Source organism: Hippocampus zosterae, chromosome 6 (genome assembly GCF_025434085.1).
Source record: "Hippocampus zosterae strain Florida chromosome 6, ASM2543408v3, whole genome shotgun sequence".
Taxonomy (NCBI): domain Eukaryota; kingdom Metazoa; phylum Chordata; class Actinopteri; order Syngnathiformes; family Syngnathidae; genus Hippocampus; species Hippocampus zosterae.
This window is the reverse complement of record NC_067456.1, coordinates 4,032,889-4,048,861: the sequence shown is the minus strand read 5'-3', so window position 1 is coordinate 4,048,861 and position 15,973 is coordinate 4,032,889. Positions and strand designations below refer to the sequence as shown.

At 43.0% G+C, this 15,973-nt stretch overlaps 2 protein-coding genes across 8 annotated transcripts; both read left to right on the top strand.

Moving 5' to 3' along the window:
* The first annotated feature begins 679 nt into the window (after positions 1-679).
* On the top strand, positions 680-6,440 carry si:ch211-214j8.12 (uncharacterized protein LOC100000539 homolog). 2 transcript variants are annotated; one of them, XM_052067416.1, is made up of 5 exons: positions 680-763; positions 1,404-1,682; positions 1,796-1,962; positions 3,569-4,632; positions 5,637-6,440. In XM_052067416.1, exons 2-5 carry the CDS (start codon positions 1,454-1,456, stop codon positions 6,025-6,027), a joined length of 1,851 nt encoding a protein of 616 aa, XP_051923376.1. In that variant the 5' UTR covers positions 680-763; positions 1,404-1,453; the 3' UTR covers positions 6,028-6,440. The 2 variants fall into 2 exon arrangements, with proteins under 2 accessions (XP_051923376.1, XP_051923377.1); XM_052067417.1 differs by having other exon boundaries at positions 696-825.
* Positions 6,441-7,149: 709 nt separating this feature from the next.
* Positions 7,150-14,810, top strand: entpd4 (ectonucleoside triphosphate diphosphohydrolase 4). 6 transcript variants are annotated; one of them, XM_052067406.1, is made up of 12 exons: positions 7,150-7,375; positions 7,625-7,752; positions 8,194-8,391; positions 8,466-8,930; positions 9,471-9,574; positions 10,623-10,682; positions 10,845-11,131; positions 12,165-12,331; positions 12,401-12,725; positions 12,920-13,005; positions 13,143-13,304; positions 13,904-14,810. In XM_052067406.1, the coding sequence occupies exons 2-12, from the start codon at positions 7,745-7,747 to the stop codon at positions 14,136-14,138; spliced, it is 2,097 nt and encodes a 698-aa protein (XP_051923366.1). In that variant the 5' UTR covers positions 7,150-7,375; positions 7,625-7,744; the 3' UTR covers positions 14,139-14,810. The 6 variants fall into 6 exon arrangements, with proteins under 6 accessions (XP_051923366.1, XP_051923364.1, XP_051923365.1 ...); XM_052067404.1 differs by having other exon boundaries at positions 7,555-7,752; XM_052067405.1 differs by having other exon boundaries at positions 7,150-7,410.
* Positions 14,811-15,973: the final 1,163 nt, after the last annotated feature.

Below are 15,973 nucleotides of genomic sequence, written 5' to 3'. Positions count from 1 at the left end.
CTAACCATTCCCACTTCTGTTTTGTAGAGTTGAAGAAAGCGTTCGACGCATTGCCGGTAGTAAGTCAGGTTCCTTTACTGTTAGGCTTGGACTCCAAGGATGCCGCGTTCATCACCGATTTTGCTACTAACTTTAATGGACAGAATTTCTAGGTGCAGCAAAGACGTTAATGGAGTCTCGTTCGGAGCATCAAATGTTATGCATATGTAGATGTGAATAACCCCTCTGCATTACGAAATTAATAAAAAAAAGTTTGGCGTTGCTGTCTGGTTTGGTGAATGTCAAATGACCTTGTTACAGCTAAATATAATATTTTACTACCTTATCATGGTTTTCAGCTGTGATTTCAGTTAATGTTCAACCACAACGCTATAACGACCAGGTAGACTCCAAGCTCCAAGTGGGAGATTTCCCAGCAGTCTCGACTGCAGCGTTGACTTTAAAAGTCTGTTCGGGAGATTTGCGTGTGTGTGTGCGTGTGTGTGTGTGTGTGTGCGCCTCGAAATAGTGGGTTGGGAGTTTGGAACTTGAATAAATTCGTTGAAGCCGGAGTCCTCACTTGCTTAAAATATGATCACACCGCCCTCATCTGTTCGTTCGGGGGGAAAAAAATAAATCCTGTATGCCTGAAAGACGACATTCGGGGCTTCCGGTACAAACGCTCAGGCAAACCGTTAGCCTTACAACCAGGAAGTGGTTTTGTTTTTAGGAAGTGGCTTTGCCCAAACTTTCAAAAACGGGTTCCTATTATTCAACCTGACAAGTAAGCTCCACTGAACGATCGCATTAATTTATAAAATAATTTAGCCAATTTGATTATTCATGGTGAGTAGCAAGTATTTGCTTTTACAACTAATGTTGTGTGAGAAGCAACTCAGGAGTGTACATTACTGTGTAATATGCTGTTTATCAGAGCTACTGAACTGTCTTCATTTTTTAGCAATACAAGAATGTCTATTACACACTACTGTGTTTTTCACTCATGCACTTGAGTCATTCATGACCTTTCAGTGCGGTCGATTTTTTTTTGGGGGGGGGTCGATTTTTAAATTTTTAGACAGATGCGCCTTGCTGCCCAATAAATAAGATAAGATAAGAAAATAAGAAAACCTTCCTGTCTCACAATGGAGAAATTTGCAATTTACAGCAGCAAAATCTGGAGGGAAGAAAGTAGAAAACAAGTATTTGCATGCACAAAATAAATGTTAAAAAAGGAATTGTACCCAGTACAGAATTCAATATAAAATAAAATAAAAACAATATACAAAATAGAGTCAGTGTCACCAATTAAAGGCATAAATAAAAAGCTTTAACATGATATGTTTCACTTTTTAATCACTGGGATAAGCTTCAACAAGTGCCACACAAAGTGGATAGATACATTTATCATTTTGTCTTATAAGAACTGTTCTGTGACCTGGGAGCCCCACCGATCTGATTGGTGTCTGCAAAGATGCCCCTGTTCCGAGCCTCTGAGGACCGGAGGGTGAAAGCTAAGCCCAAGTGGAGGAAGACGAGGAGCAGTCGGGTGATGGATGAGGATGACTCTGTGCCGACACTGACTCGGCTTTGTCTGCTGAGCTTGGCTGACAATATGAACAAGGTGTGGGTGAAAGATTATGCTGATAACTACATGGATCATTATTCTTTCCGTCACATCATGGGACCTTTCAATTTGCTCTGTGAGTCACAGGCACGCTTTACATATGCACCACACTGAGTATAATTGCCAAAAAAAAAGCAATTATGATCGCACCCATGTAACTTTCTGCTGTGCCCCCTCTCTCCCTAATAGCTGGCGACTTGGTGGAAGAGCTGACACGTCTACTGTGCTCGAGAAGGAAGCTTTCCCGTGCTGCCCTCCATCTACTGATAGTGCCCCAGCTGAGAGCCCTAACCCTGGAGACGTGTCCCGGCCTAGTTACCTCTGCCCTGTGTACCATGATTACTGCACGCTGCCAGGTCAGACAAACTTGTTGAGAACACTGTACACGTTGCCTATATACTGTGTCATACTAGATACTGACATTGTAAAAAAAAAAAAATAGTTACCTAAAATATCAGCGTCTCTGAATTTTGATGTGGGACACAAGTTTTATGAGTTGCTTAAAAAAAACATGACCTTACATTTAATTTGAATACCGATGATGGCAGGTGTGCTCATATTTAACATGTGGTACGTTCATTTTGAACGCAGCCACTTGGTGGTTATTAGAGGATCTGCACACTTTGTGCGACCGCATAATTTCAGTTGTTTGGTTCACTTCTGTGATGATTCGCTTTAGGGACCAACAGGTGGCACTGTAGGGCTCCCCTAGCAACTGCGCACCTGTTGGTAATAGGTAATCAGGCCTTTAAAAGGACTCCCAGCCCGAACAAAAACAGTGTCGGGTCATTGTTGCTTCTTGCTAATGTCATGTGTGTCGCTGTTTGCTCTTGGTTTCTGTCATGTTTAGTTCATTGTTATGTTTTAGCTTTAGTCATAGTTTTTGTTTGGTACTTTGGACTTTGTGTGTTTTGGATTTAGTTTTCTTTGTTTTAAATACGGCGGCCCGGTAGTCCAGTGGGTAGCACGTCGGCTTCACAGTGCAGAGGTACCGGGTTCGATTCCGGCTCCGGCCTCCCTGTGTGGAGTTTGCATGTTCTCCCCGGGCCTGCGTGGGTTTTCTCCGGGTGCTCCGGTTTCCTCCCACATTCCAAAAATATGCATGGCAGGCTGATTGAACACTCTAAATTGTCCCTAGGTGTGAGTGTGAGCGTGGATGGTTTTTCGTCTCTGTGTGCCCTGTGATTGGCTGGCAACCGATTCAGGGTGTCCCCCGCCTATTGCCCGAAGACAGCTGGGATAGGCTCCAGCACCCCCCTGCGACCCTTGTGAGGATCAAGCGGCTCGGAAGATGAATGAATGAATGTCTCTGTCTGATTTTTTTTTAATCACAAAAACCTGGCCTTGGAACAAGGGTGTGTAGACTTTGTATATTTACTTAATGTGCTATAACACAAACAATAGTCTGTCTTCAAATAAGTTTACTTCCTTATGAACTGCTGGGTGCCCAGTATAATCTCACCTGCCCATACAATTCTCCTATTGGGTCATCGTTCTGGCTTCCCAACTACCACTTGTCTCTCATCTGAGGACAAAATTTGCTAACTAAGCTAAAAGCTATGATGGCCAGTCCCTCCCACCCCCTCCAGCCCGCCCTGACAGCACTTGGTAGCTCCTTCAGCCAGAGACTGTTACACCCGCGCTGCAAGAAGGAGAGATACCGACGCTCGTTCCTACCGACTGCTGTCAGGCTGATGAATAAAAAATAACAATCATAATAATAATAATAATTAAATGATGTGAAGGAAAATTGTAAATAGTACTGCGATTTATCCATTTTGTGTTCATATTGTATTTAATTGAAAGATGTTTGTTGTTTTTTTTTTCTCTTTCTCCTTTCTTCTTTCTACATACATTCTTGCTGCTGGAGGCTGTAAATTTCCCCAGTGTGGGACGAATAAAGGATATCTTATCTTATCTAAAAATATGAACGCAACTGATGTCTTTTCATACATCCTGTAGGGCCTGCGCAACCTCAGCCTATGTGGAGCTCAGCAGCTATCTTCCAGGGCGCTGTCAGACACCCTGCGCTGTCTACCTGCCCTGCGTTCACTTTCCCTGGCGGGTACTTCATGTGACGCCGGTGTCATCAAGACCATCGTCCTCTGCTGCCCTTTACTTCGCCATTTGGATGTATCCGGATGCCACTTACTCTCCCCCGCTGCGCTCCTTCCCCTCGGCGGTTTCAGTTCTTTGCCTCAATGTTCGCCTTCTGGCTCTTCCTCTTCCACATCCGCGTCTCCACTGCACCTGTGTAGTTTGCTCGCTCTTGATATCGGCTTTGGGGAAGAGGAGGGAGACCTTCCCGCGTTGGTGGCGTACCTGCTCCTCGCTCTGCCTTACCTGGAGAGATTGGCTGTGGAGAACCTCTTGCAGGCTTGCTGGCTGATCCAACACAGAGACTTTACAAAGGTGGATGCATTCGCCGGTAGAGAAAGACTGCCTAGGTTGGAGGAAGTGTGGAGGGAGAGCAGGCGCGCACAGCAGACGTCTAAGATGGCGAGAGTAGAAGCGCAAGATGTGAGTGAAAGTGAGGACGATGAGGAAGGTTGCACTCAGAATGACGCAAAGGAAATAAGCAGTGATGAACGTCTAATACTCCGCTTAAGAGATGTGAAGGGTTTAACGTGTGAGTCTCTGGACAGCTTTGGCTGTTTATGCCCAAACATCATCTCTATATCTGTGAGAGTTGAAGAGGAAGAGAACGATGGAGGAGGAAGTTGGCCCTCTCTTTTGGCCACAGGGCTGCAGTCATGGTCAGGTCAGCTGAGGAGTCTCTCCGTGCAGCACCAAGGTCCTCTCCAGGATCTCCTCCCTGCCTTGCAAGTGTCAGGTTCCTCCCTCGTGTCACTCACATTGGAGGGAGTGAAAACGAACCCTCAGTCACCGCTACTGGAGCTCATCCGGGCCTGTCCCAAACTCAAAGACTTGCTCATCCGCGCAGAGCCTCCCACCACGGCTCTGCATGGAGAGTCGGATGAGCGCGAGCTTCCAAGTCTGCCCAACCTTTGCTCTCTGGGACTCAAGTAAGACTACAAATGATTTTTAGCACAATGGAATGTGAACGAAAAGTTGAAGACAATCTTCTCTGTGACATTGGTTGACCTTCTAGTTGTGTTACCGTAATTTCACATTAGCTGCCAAAAGTGATTTTTTTGTTTTGGTGATTTCCCCCCAAAAAATTTTTAATTCACACTATCAGCTCAAATGAAAGAGCAGTGGAACCTTGAAGGGCGGCCCGGTAGTCCAGTGGTTAGCACGTCGGCTTCACAGTGCAGAGGTACCGGGTTCGATTCCAGCTCCGGCCTCCCTGAGTGGAGTTTGCATGTTCTCCCCGGGCCTGCGTGGGCTTTCTCCGGGTGCTCCGGTTTCCTCCCACATTCCAAAAATATGTGTGGCAGGCTGATTGAACACTCTAAATTGTCCCTAGGTGTGAGTGTGAGCGTGGATGGTTGTTCGTCTCTGTGTGCCCTGCGATTGGCTGGCAACCGATTCAGGGTGTCCCCCGCCTACTGCCCGGAGTCGGCTGGGATGGGCTCCAGCACCCCCCGCGACTCTAGTGAGGATCAAGCGGTACGGAAGATGAATGAATGACTGAATGGAACCTTGAATTATCGGCCTATCTTTAGATTGTTTGTAACAGTGAAGTTTTTTTTAGGGACCTAAAAACACCCAGCACAAAATTACCGTTTTGTGCTTTTTTCATAGCCTAAAAAAAATGCCCAGCATAGCATAAAATTATTCTCAATTTATGGAATTAAAAGACGTCAAGCGCGGTGCAAGGAAGGCAAATCAGGAGTGATGTAGCTAAAACCAATGAGATCACACAAAAACCTCGTTGTGGTTTCTGGACTAATTAGAGCTGGTCTAGGTTTTGTAGAGACTGGTTAGAGTTCCAATATTCACGACATGATGGGAGAAAAGCGACAATTCAGAAGATATCATTGGACTCAAGTTTAGGAATACGTTTTAGGTTAAAAAGCAGAAACGGTACAGTGTTAATGTGTTCATTGATGTGTTTTGTCTGCAGTTTCTCATATGAGGGTCTTCTAACGCGGCCTCCCATGTCCTGGATGTCTTTGATGAGGGTGATCTACTGCCTCCTGACTGGTTCTCCTTTACTGCAGAGGCTCTCCTTGGTCTCTTTACCGTGTCCACTCAACCGCATTCTGCAAAATGTACTGCGGTCTTGCGTCCGACACCACTCTTTAGGAGCTTCTGCTACCTGTGTTCTCAAACCACTCGAAAGGGTGACACACCTTGACCTGCAAAGAACCGATGTGCAGATGATTACTGTGAAAAGCATAATGCAGCAGAGCAAGAGACTGAAGTGTGTAGACGTGAGTCATTGCTGGCAGATCAGTCACATGCAGTGGACAGAATGCAAAAGGTCAAGTCGAGCGCAAGTTGTCTGGGTGTAGTGAGGAGATGTGCAGCTTGCTATGCAATTGAAATCATTTTTAAAGGCACTGTTTAACCTGCAAAGCAGTCTTTTCCTCAACTCTTAAATCCTGCCGTCAATATGTTAACAAATTTTCTCCTTGAATGTTCAAATCACGCAATGCAGATTTTTAAAATTCCCTATAACGTAACGATAAATATTTTAGACATTTGAAACGCGACGGAAGAGTGTTGAGGGGCCACAGGCCTCTGACAGCTCACACTTGTCTTTGTAGATGTTCAAAATAAATCAGCCCTTTGTCCCAAACACCAAGTAGCGCTCAGCACTTTCCCTCCATGTTGCTTTCAAATTAGCCGGGTGTGTGGAGAAGACATATTTGAGTAAATGTGCTTGTAATCGAATTTTTTTGTATTAAACTGTAACAGAATTCAATTACATATGTTTTGTATCCATCATACGTAACTCCCCAAGCCTGATCATATACCAATTCACATACTATGCTGTGCTACTGAATAGTATACAGACTTCCTGTACTGAAACAGAATATCCAATCTGCACCAATTTGTTGATTTTTTTTATTCTCTCCTAAATATAACGCGTCTGATCTGAATAAAAAAGGTTTACATCATGTGGCTAACAGCTATTCCAATAAACAGTGCGTTCAATTGAATACAATGAGGGGAATGTTACATAATTAGAATGAATAATTTCGAATATTAATTTTTGCATGTCCATTTAAATAACATATACGGCAGGTGTCACCAACATTTTTGAGGGTGAGAGCAACTTCATGTGTACCGATTGTGTGAAGGGCTACCAAATTGATACACGTCTGAAATAACATATTTGTCCAAAATACCTTCAATAATATGAGGATGTGTTATTTTTAATACTTGATGATTTAAATTGTCAGACTTTGATCGTGTTTCGAAATGTCTCACAGTACTGCCAATGTTTGCATTTTTAAATCATAATTTCTACTAGCAAATCACAATGTCCAGGCACTGGCGGGCTACTCAAGTGGTCTTCACGGGCTACCTGGTGCCCGCGGGCACCATGTTGGTGACCACTGATATACGGTATTGATCTAGTTCTCGTAGATAGAGACAACTTTTAATTTGCTCCCAAACGAGAATGACGAAGCTCTAATTTGAACTTTCACAGACTCCGATGGGCGGTGTTGGAACAAGTTGTACGGTGTGATCAGTTATCCGTGAAACATTCGGCTAACACAGAACAAAAAATCAAACGCACTAGCTGGAGAACTATAATAACACGTCACTCGGAAGGCGACTTGCCACAGTTGCCACATACTCATTCACATTAGCCGGGTAGCAGGTTGATGTCACACGAAGGACGATGGTTAGGTACGCAAAAATTTAGGAATTTGCCATTTTTAAATGTAAGTATGCAACGCGTTCAATGTCGCGCGCAGATAGTTACCCTACCGACTCTGATGAGTGTTGAATAATGATGACGTTCACTCCCAGCGTTGTGTTGGAATGATGACGCTAACGCTAGCAAGCTCTGCGGTTAACTATTACAGTGAGACCTTTTTCCAAATGAGCCTAAAGAAGGAGAATCAACTATGAACATCCGATTTTTGCCACTGCAAGGTAATGGGAAGGCGTGGGCAAACCGAGATGGAGTGGTCCGAAAGCTGCAGTTTCCACGTCCATCCTACAGACTGATGCCTTCACACGAATGAGGCCAAGACGCTGAGCACATTCTTCATCATGGGCAGGTTCGTTTGTGTGCTGAGAATGTACAAGGTGTGTCACAAGAGTTCAATGACTGGTGATATGTCAAACCCAAGCTACGAGTGTTTGCACAATTACATAGACATCCCCGGGGCGTTTGCTTTGGTAATTGCTCAAGAAGAGGTGAGATATGCTTCATCCTCATATTGCCCTGAGCCTCCAACAGTTCCCCTCCAGTTCATGATGGAGAAAGCTCCCTACTCACCTGAACTATCTCTGTGTGATGTAGAGTATGTGCAACCCCCCCATTCCCAAACTCTCAGGGATCATCAAGGGAGGGACCTGTTTTTTGGAAGATGTGAATGACATTGAGATGACTGTAATGGAGCAGCAGAGGATCTTTTGACTCCAGTCCTGGAACTTTTCCAAACAAGTTTTGTAGGAAATATACACTCATGTTCATCTTCTTTTATCTGTCCTTTTAGGATCAACTTTTCCTGCCTTTTTCCGGCCTCCTGGCATTTCAGTCTGCCATCCCAGATCCTTCCTCGCCTTTTGCTCCCTTCATCCAGGCAGCTGTTCTTTATTGGCCTGCTTTTCTTTCTCCTGGGAGTATTTTACCTGCTGCTGGTCACTGGAAAATTGCCCGCCAGCTGGACTGCCAAGGAAAACCACTTCCACAGGTTGAAGCTATGTTTGTTTGCGTGGCCAGTAAGTGTCAAGAACGGTCATGTTAACTGTACTCTGCTCTTCATAGGCACTTGGCTCGTGTGACAGACCTCGACACAACAGACGCAAGCAATCCTGACCTGAACTATGGGTTGGTAGTGGATTGTGGCAGCAGTGGCTCCAGAGTCTACGTGTACTGCTGGCCCAGTCACAACGGCAATCCCCACGAGCTCCTGGACATTCGGCAGATGAAGGATCAAAATCGCAAGTCGGTGGTCATGAAGATCAAGCCAGGCATGAGATTGCATTTGAAATGGATGACAGTAATAATTCTATGTGATAAGCAGGATGATGGTGTTTGTTGTTTGGTCCGTCTTAGATGTTTCATCTTGTTGCATTCAGGGATTTCTAACATGGCTCAAACACCGGAGAAGGCCAGTGACTACATCTATCCACTCCTGAGCTTTGCAGCTCAACACATTCCCAAAAACAAGCACATGGAAACACCTCTTTACATCCTGTGCACAGCTGGAATGAGAATTCTTCCTGAGAGGTACGTTTAGATCTATCTGCACAAAATTCCTTCCTGGAGCGTATCAACTTTTATGCTGTATGTTGAGCGATTTTTTTATTTTTATTTTATTTTTTTTCCTTCTGTGAACACCCTCATAACGTAATGCATTTCTTTCTCAAAGTCGAGGATAAAGAACGTGCTTGTGACGACTGTTTTATGCGCTGTCCCTGTCGTGCTTCCACTTGTGCTCAAATGTAAAACTAAATATATTTTTTAAAAGTTATAAATTGCAGATGACATCAGTGCAAACTTTGTGTAGTTTCTTTATTTTTCGTTTGATAGTAAGCATACGCTGGGAGTAGGAATAAAGAGTTCTCTTTTTCTAAAAAGGGTTCAGTCTGCCAAATTGCAACTTGCGGAGTTCGCTGTCACCATAGCTCATGGTCGTGACTCAAATTATTTCGTGTAACTCGAGTGAAAAAACTTGGCGGTACAAGCGTCGGCACTTACTGTAGCTTGAAGAACTCACAAAGTCAAAGTGCCGCTGTGATGCAAAATGTGTTGTTGCCTTCATATCAGTCAACAGGAGGCAATTCTGGAAGATTTGCGAACAGACATCCCAGTGCACTTCAACTTCCTGTTCTCAGATTCTCACGTCGAAGTCATTTCCGGAAAATTGGAAGGTAATTCAATGCAAATTGACCTGGTATTTTTCTTACTCAATTGTTATTATTATTATTATTATTTGCAGTATTAGAAAGAGCTCTTATAATCCACTGGATACTACTACCACAGTAATAAACATATTAAGAAAGTAATCATCTCTAATTCTGAAAATCAGAATTGAGCATTTATTCTTCTCAGTTGTCAGTTTGTAGGAGCGCTTGATTTGGATTCTTTCTGCATAACCAGGGCTCACTAAACTCATTCAAAGCAAGCGCTACTTCTTGGCTACTTATCAATGCAAAGGGCTACCAGTTTGACATTTCTGAAACATGTTCAAATAAACTTTTAATTATATATTACTAGCTGGTTCGCCGCCCTCCGGGCGGCTCATCAGCTAGTTCCTGCGGAAGGCTGGTAAGGTGGGCCTACGACCCACAAAAGTGTTGTTGCTTGGTTCAACTTTTTGTTCATCTTCATTGCTTATCGCGAAAATAAAGAGATGTTTAGCTCTACTAAATAACTAACAATTTCATTGCAATGCTTGTGGGTAGACAACATTTTTTCGCTAAGATGCCCGCGCGATCGTAGTGAGCCACTGCCTGAGCGCCGCAGTGGCTGCGCGCAGCGGCGCGGTGAAGTAGGTACGTTTTGAAAAGGGACAGACGGAAGGACAGACCGCGTGCGGGACGACGCGCAATATATATATAGATTAAAAAATCATGAGATTAATCACGGTGAAGCCACTGAACATGGTGATTCCTTACAATAATTTTCAACGAGGACCTGGTCCCAGCGAGCGCCATGCTGGTGACCCACAGTAAATACTGTCCATCAATCAGGTTTCTCAAGTGCTTATCCTAGCAGGGCCACAATCTTATCTCATGTCGGGCCCAAGAGGTAGCTTCCGTCTTTCTCAAATTACATGCACACACAATGGGTCATTTAATGCGATATGGGCCCAACGTGTTATGCGTTCGCCTCAGCGGTTGTCAAAGGTGAGGTAATGAGAAAGTCTATGACGTTCAAAACCCTGCTTGAGCTGATAGATGTTCTCGTTGATTTCAGGAATCTATGCGTGGATTGGAATCAACTTTGTCCTTGGAAAATTTCAGCATGCGCATAATGGTAAGGACAGCAAGGAATGGTGTTTTACCAGTTTCCCAGTCTGTTGCCTTTTTGTTAATTCCAAAAATGTTGTGCAACATTAGGATTTTTTTTTTTTTTGGGGTGACCCAGTTATCACCTGCTGTAGTCTCTTTCTGACCTATGTTCTGCTCTCCTGTCAAGATGGAGACGCTGTTGTAGAGGTCAATGTCCCGGGCAGTGATCAACAGGCGGCGCTGGTGAGAAAAAGGACTGCTGGTGTGTTGGACATGGGCGGCGTTTCCACACAGATTGCATTTGAAGTGCCCAAAAGTGTAAGCTTTGCATCTCCACAACAGGTTATTATCCACGACCAATTCTGTTTTTTCTGCTCTTTGGTTGTGTCACTCATTCTTTCTTCTGCTCCCTGGTTGACACTGTGCACCATTCTTGTCCCGTGGAGACCATCTACTCTCCATGCATCACTTACTGTAAGCCTGTTGCATGTATCCGTAGCAGGATGTTTTACTGGATTTTTGGGGAGAAAGACCTTCAAACGTTTTTTTTTTAATACAGTTTAGGAATTTTAAAGAAATGAAATTAATTTTTATTACATTTTTTTAAATGATTTAAATTACAATTTAAAGGTGATCTTAGGTGTCTTAATAACGTTTAGAATTTTTCCAGAGCTATTTGAAATCAATTATAAAATCTCTCCTTTTGAATATGTTGTATACGTTTATGACTATATCATCTACTGATTTTTTTTTTTTTTGACTGGGTAAGGACAACATCAGATGATCATATTTCAGACACTTTAATAGGTACATCTGCACAATATAATTGGATAAAATCCAACCTCTGTTTTGGAAATGTTGCCTTTGAAGGATAATAATGGTATGTTTGGATTAATAATGTGGATAAAGGAGGAAAATAACATTTGTAATCTGCAAAATTGCACTTGAAATGATGCAATTGAATACAATGTAAAGAATTCAACAATTTTTGCTATATTTTTGCTTCAGTTCAATGGACATTGCGCTGCTCCTTCTGATGTGCATGCTCTGGCCACCTGGGGGCAGTATAATACAGGCACACGGCAAAGAGTTTCTTAACCGACCGCGTAAGCTGCTCTAATATTAGTAGTTCTTCAAAGAAGATAAAGAATATATGCCTTTGTCGATTTGTCTACCTACACGTGCACTGTTTGTCTTCAAATATCTTTTGCTTGTTTTGAAGGATGTTAACTTCATTGCCACCGTACAGTCGCCGCAAGTCAAAGCAGAACTCACCAGTCAAGTCACTTGTATCTTAAGACGCCGCCACTTACAATTTTATTTCAAATGGGTACATTTCTGACCGTCAGTACAAACCATTTGTCAAGCAGCTCTTTTATCGGCTCTCATTAGATTTGTGTACCTGATGAAAAATCATGTTCTAATCGGCATCTTTTTTTTTAAAGTATTGTGAGAAATTAACCCACGCTGTGATCTCATTTATTAATGGTCTTTAATTGTCTCACAGGAGGAAGTGGCCAAGAATTTACTGGCCGAATTTAATCTGGGATGCGATGCCCATCACACTGATCATGTGTACCGTGTGTACGTGTCCACTTTCCTGGGTTTCGGTGGAAACGCAGCGCGCCAAACATATGAGGAGAGCCTCATAAAAAACACCACCAGGCAAAATAAGTGAGTGTCTGACCGTCGGACTCGTTTTCCTTTTTCTCTTTCGTGAACATCTCTGACCGATTTCACCAGGCTGTCAGGTCAGCATGTCGGCGAGACGGAAAAGACGCCCCTGCTGGACCCCTGTCTCCCCACAGACCTGCGGGATCAGATCGGCACCCCTGAACAGAAGCTCCATGTGCTCGGCACGGGCGACTTTGACCAATGCCGACTTAGGCTTCAACCCTTTCTCAACCGCACCAATGAGACTCAGACGTCTCTGAACGGCATTTTCCAGCCGGCCATTGACTACAACAACAGCCAGTTTTTTGGTTTCTCTGAATTCTACTACTGCACAGAGGACGTGCTGCGCATGGGCGGAGACTATAACGCTTCCAAATATGCCCAAGCTGCCAAGGTAAACGACAACGTCCCTCGTTAACAAATCAGTTGAGAGTAATAAATAGCAACAGATGTTAGGAATACTGTTGCAGGGGTTTTTTTTTGTTTTGTTTTTTGCAATTCAAACATAAATACACAAAATAATCCTCTTGAATTTGGAAGATAAGCGTTTTGTGATGACTGGCTGATGAAGTAGTTTCACATTTTCAGAGTTACTGTGCCACCCAGTGGAAGACTCTGAGGGAACGCTTCGACTCCGGTTTGTACGCTTCCCACGCTGATCTCCACAGACTCCAGTAAGTTTCTCTCTCCTAAATTTGTCAACGCAGATTTTGTGTCTTAAATATTGGATTGGATAGGTTACAACTTTATTGTCAAATGTACTGTATGTGCATCAACAATTAACACGAAAAATGTTCATCTATGTCCGCAGGTATCAGTGTTTTAAATCTGCATGGATGTATGAAATATTACACTCAGGCTTCTCTTTCCCGCCTGACTATAAAAACCTGAAAACTGCATTTTTGGTCTACGATAAGGAAGTCCAGTGGACTCTCGGAGCTATTCTCTTCCGAACACGCTTTTTACCTTTGAGGTAAGTTGCATTCCAATCTTTCTATTTTCTGATCGTTTGGTCAAAAGGTGGCGTACATTACCACAGAGCACGCGTCGAATAAACATTTACACTCATATTCATACTTGGAGACAATGTAAAGTCTTCAGTGAACATAATATCCATGTTTTTGGAATGTGGGAGGACGCTAGAGTTGACCAGAAAAGAAAAGGAAAAACAAAAACCATCGAAAAATGCAAACCACCCTCAAAGGTGTCCATTTTCGAACCTGAGAATCTCCCGCCATTGAGGCCGACTCTCTCGCCATATTATCCAGGGAATTTGTTTGTTTTTTTTTTCATTTTGCTGCACTTATGACACATTTAACCTTCTCTCTTGTGATATTGTTTTGCTATGTTCGACAAGTATTGTTTATTTAGTGTCTCTGCGATTTTGGAGATTTTTTTTTTTATGTACTTATGAAAGCCGGTGTCTTTGTTTTCAAGTTGTTCATGTTTATCCGTGGTAAACATTGCGCCGTGTGAGCCTCTGAGCAAGCGTTTAGTTCTCTGTATGCCGAGAATTTAGTTCTATGAAGTCATGAGCTTCATTTTTCTCCCCCCCCCCCCCCCCCCCCCCAGGGACATCCAACAGGAAAGTCTGAAAGGAGTGCACTCTCACTGGCGGCACAGCTTCTCCTTCGTTAACAACCACTACTTATTCCTGGTTTGTTTTTTCATCGTTCTCCTGTCAATCATCTTGTACATGATGCGACTTCGCCGAATCCACCGGCGCGCCGCAAAGCGCTGCTCCCCTTCCTCTGTGCTGTGGCTGGAGGATGGCTTGGGATCACCGACGATCCCCATCAACCTCTAAAAACTCCGGTGCAAGCGCTTGCCATTTGGTTTTCGAGGTTTTTTTTGCGCCAGGAAGCTCCCATTTCAGACTTCAGGCCTAACTGAGCCACAAAAAGTGTCAGTTTCTGTATTTGTGTCATGTTAGAAACCGGGTGGAGAAAATGGTTGTATTTTCCTACAGAAGAAACTAAACAATATACGAAGGTTCGACTTTTTTTGTGTGGGTGAGCTCTTCGTTCTGTGTTTTTAAGGATTTTTTAAAAAAAAGCTTATAATTCGCATTTAACGCCAAATAATCCATCTTTAAGCGGCAGGTGCACTGGTATGCACATGCAAATGTTTAATACTGCCCGTGGAGTTGTGTGCGTGCGCATAAGAATCAGACGCAACACTCGTGCAAATGTCTTGTCACTGTTGGACTCCTTCAAAACACTCTTCATGGCCAATAAGGCCTGCTGTTTTTCTTATGTCTCGTTTTTGCTGTAACGTCAAACGTATGAGGGCTGGTGCGGCTATTTATGGTGCGCTTCATTTTCAGAAGCTGTCGTAGGACTCATGATGATTATTATAAGTGCATGTAACATGTTATTTATGCACAATTGGTGTCATGAAATGTTTGTTGGACTGCGATATGCCAATAAAAAGGTTGTGGTATGAGTTTTCTCTTGCCCGAGGTGCTGAGAAAAGACAACCGTTTGATTTGTCTCTCCCTTGTCCAAATATGATCCCTCAACCATGAAGTGCAACGTTTCTGGAGTAAGCGTTTCTCCGGTTATTGTTAACTTTCTTTACTCGGCGCAATGTTTCCATAACCAGTCATGGCAACTGATTTAAGTTTCCTTACATAAGAAAAGAAAATGGGCGGACACGTCACAAGAATTTGCTGCCACACCCACAGAGTTACTACTATCGGTTTGAGCCAGTGGTAAGTGAGATTCTGTCGGTTTCCCTTCACTCCTTTTTTTTGGTACAACTTGTTCTCGTTATTGTCACGAGTGAACTGGAGCATATCCTAGCTGTCATTACGTAGACAATCATTTGCCCTTTTTTGAGCCTAATTTGGATGTTTTAGACAAGAGGGAAGCTTACACAAGCATGAGATGTGCAATTCACATAAAATAGGCCAGAGTAAGGATTTGAAAACAAGCTCACAAATGAAAGGCAGATGTGCTGCTCAATTGGAAAACTGTTTCAACAATTTGCAAGAGACCTTGCAAAAATGCACGAATCCGACAATTTGGGAATAAAAATGTTCATTTCAAAAGCAAAGATAATGGTCATATTAATTAATGTGATGTCATTGTCTTAATGTGTTCAGTTATTAAATCCACAAGGGCAATGTTCTTTCCACTCATTTCAATACTTTTTGTTTTTATCATTATAGATGTAACAGTTTTCCATTCATTGCAAATATGAATGTCTATTTTTTAGTCAAGACTGAAATAGGTTTGCAGATGATTTCACCCTTTTAATTACACGCATACAATTTTTCCATTCCCCTATGCATTCCATTTACACACTCGTTGGACCGGAGAAAGCACAATGTTGCAGACTTAATAGAGCTGACTACTACTGTATATGCATTACAATCCATGTTATCAGGCTGTCTCCTGAGGTGACTAACCCCACTTATCTATTCCAGTAGCAGTGTGTGGTAAAACTCAATTCAAAAGTCTCAGAAAATACCAAGATAAAACTACTTTTCACCCAGAAAGTGCCCCTCTCACTCTATCTTATTTAATTTTACTGTATGCCACTGTATTATCAGTCATGTAACTCATTTTTAAGTGTTTCGTTTTGATTTATTGTTTGTATAGTACAACAAAAGTTATTGGTTTTTAATTTGAATTTATT

Bases quoted from the DNA above. Each gene is read 5' to 3' on its own strand.
- si:ch211-214j8.12 (XM_052067416.1), top strand. From the start codon at position 1,454: ATGCCCCTGTTCCGAGCCTCTGAGGACCGGAGGGTGAAAGCTAAGCCC. The intron at 1,963-3,568 runs GTCAGACAAACT...TACATCCTGTAG, and splicing joins TGATTACTGCACGCTGCCAG to GGCCTGCGCAACCTCAGCCT. The intron at 4,633-5,636 runs GTAAGACTACAA...TTTTGTCTGCAG, and splicing joins CTTTGCTCTCTGGGACTCAA to TTTCTCATATGAGGGTCTTC.
- entpd4 (XM_052067406.1), top strand. The intron at 13,006-13,142 runs GTAAGTTTCTCT...CTATGTCCGCAG, and splicing joins GCTGATCTCCACAGACTCCA to GTATCAGTGTTTTAAATCTG. The intron at 13,305-13,903 runs GTAAGTTGCATT...CCCCCCCCCCAG, and splicing joins ACACGCTTTTTACCTTTGAG to GGACATCCAACAGGAAAGTC.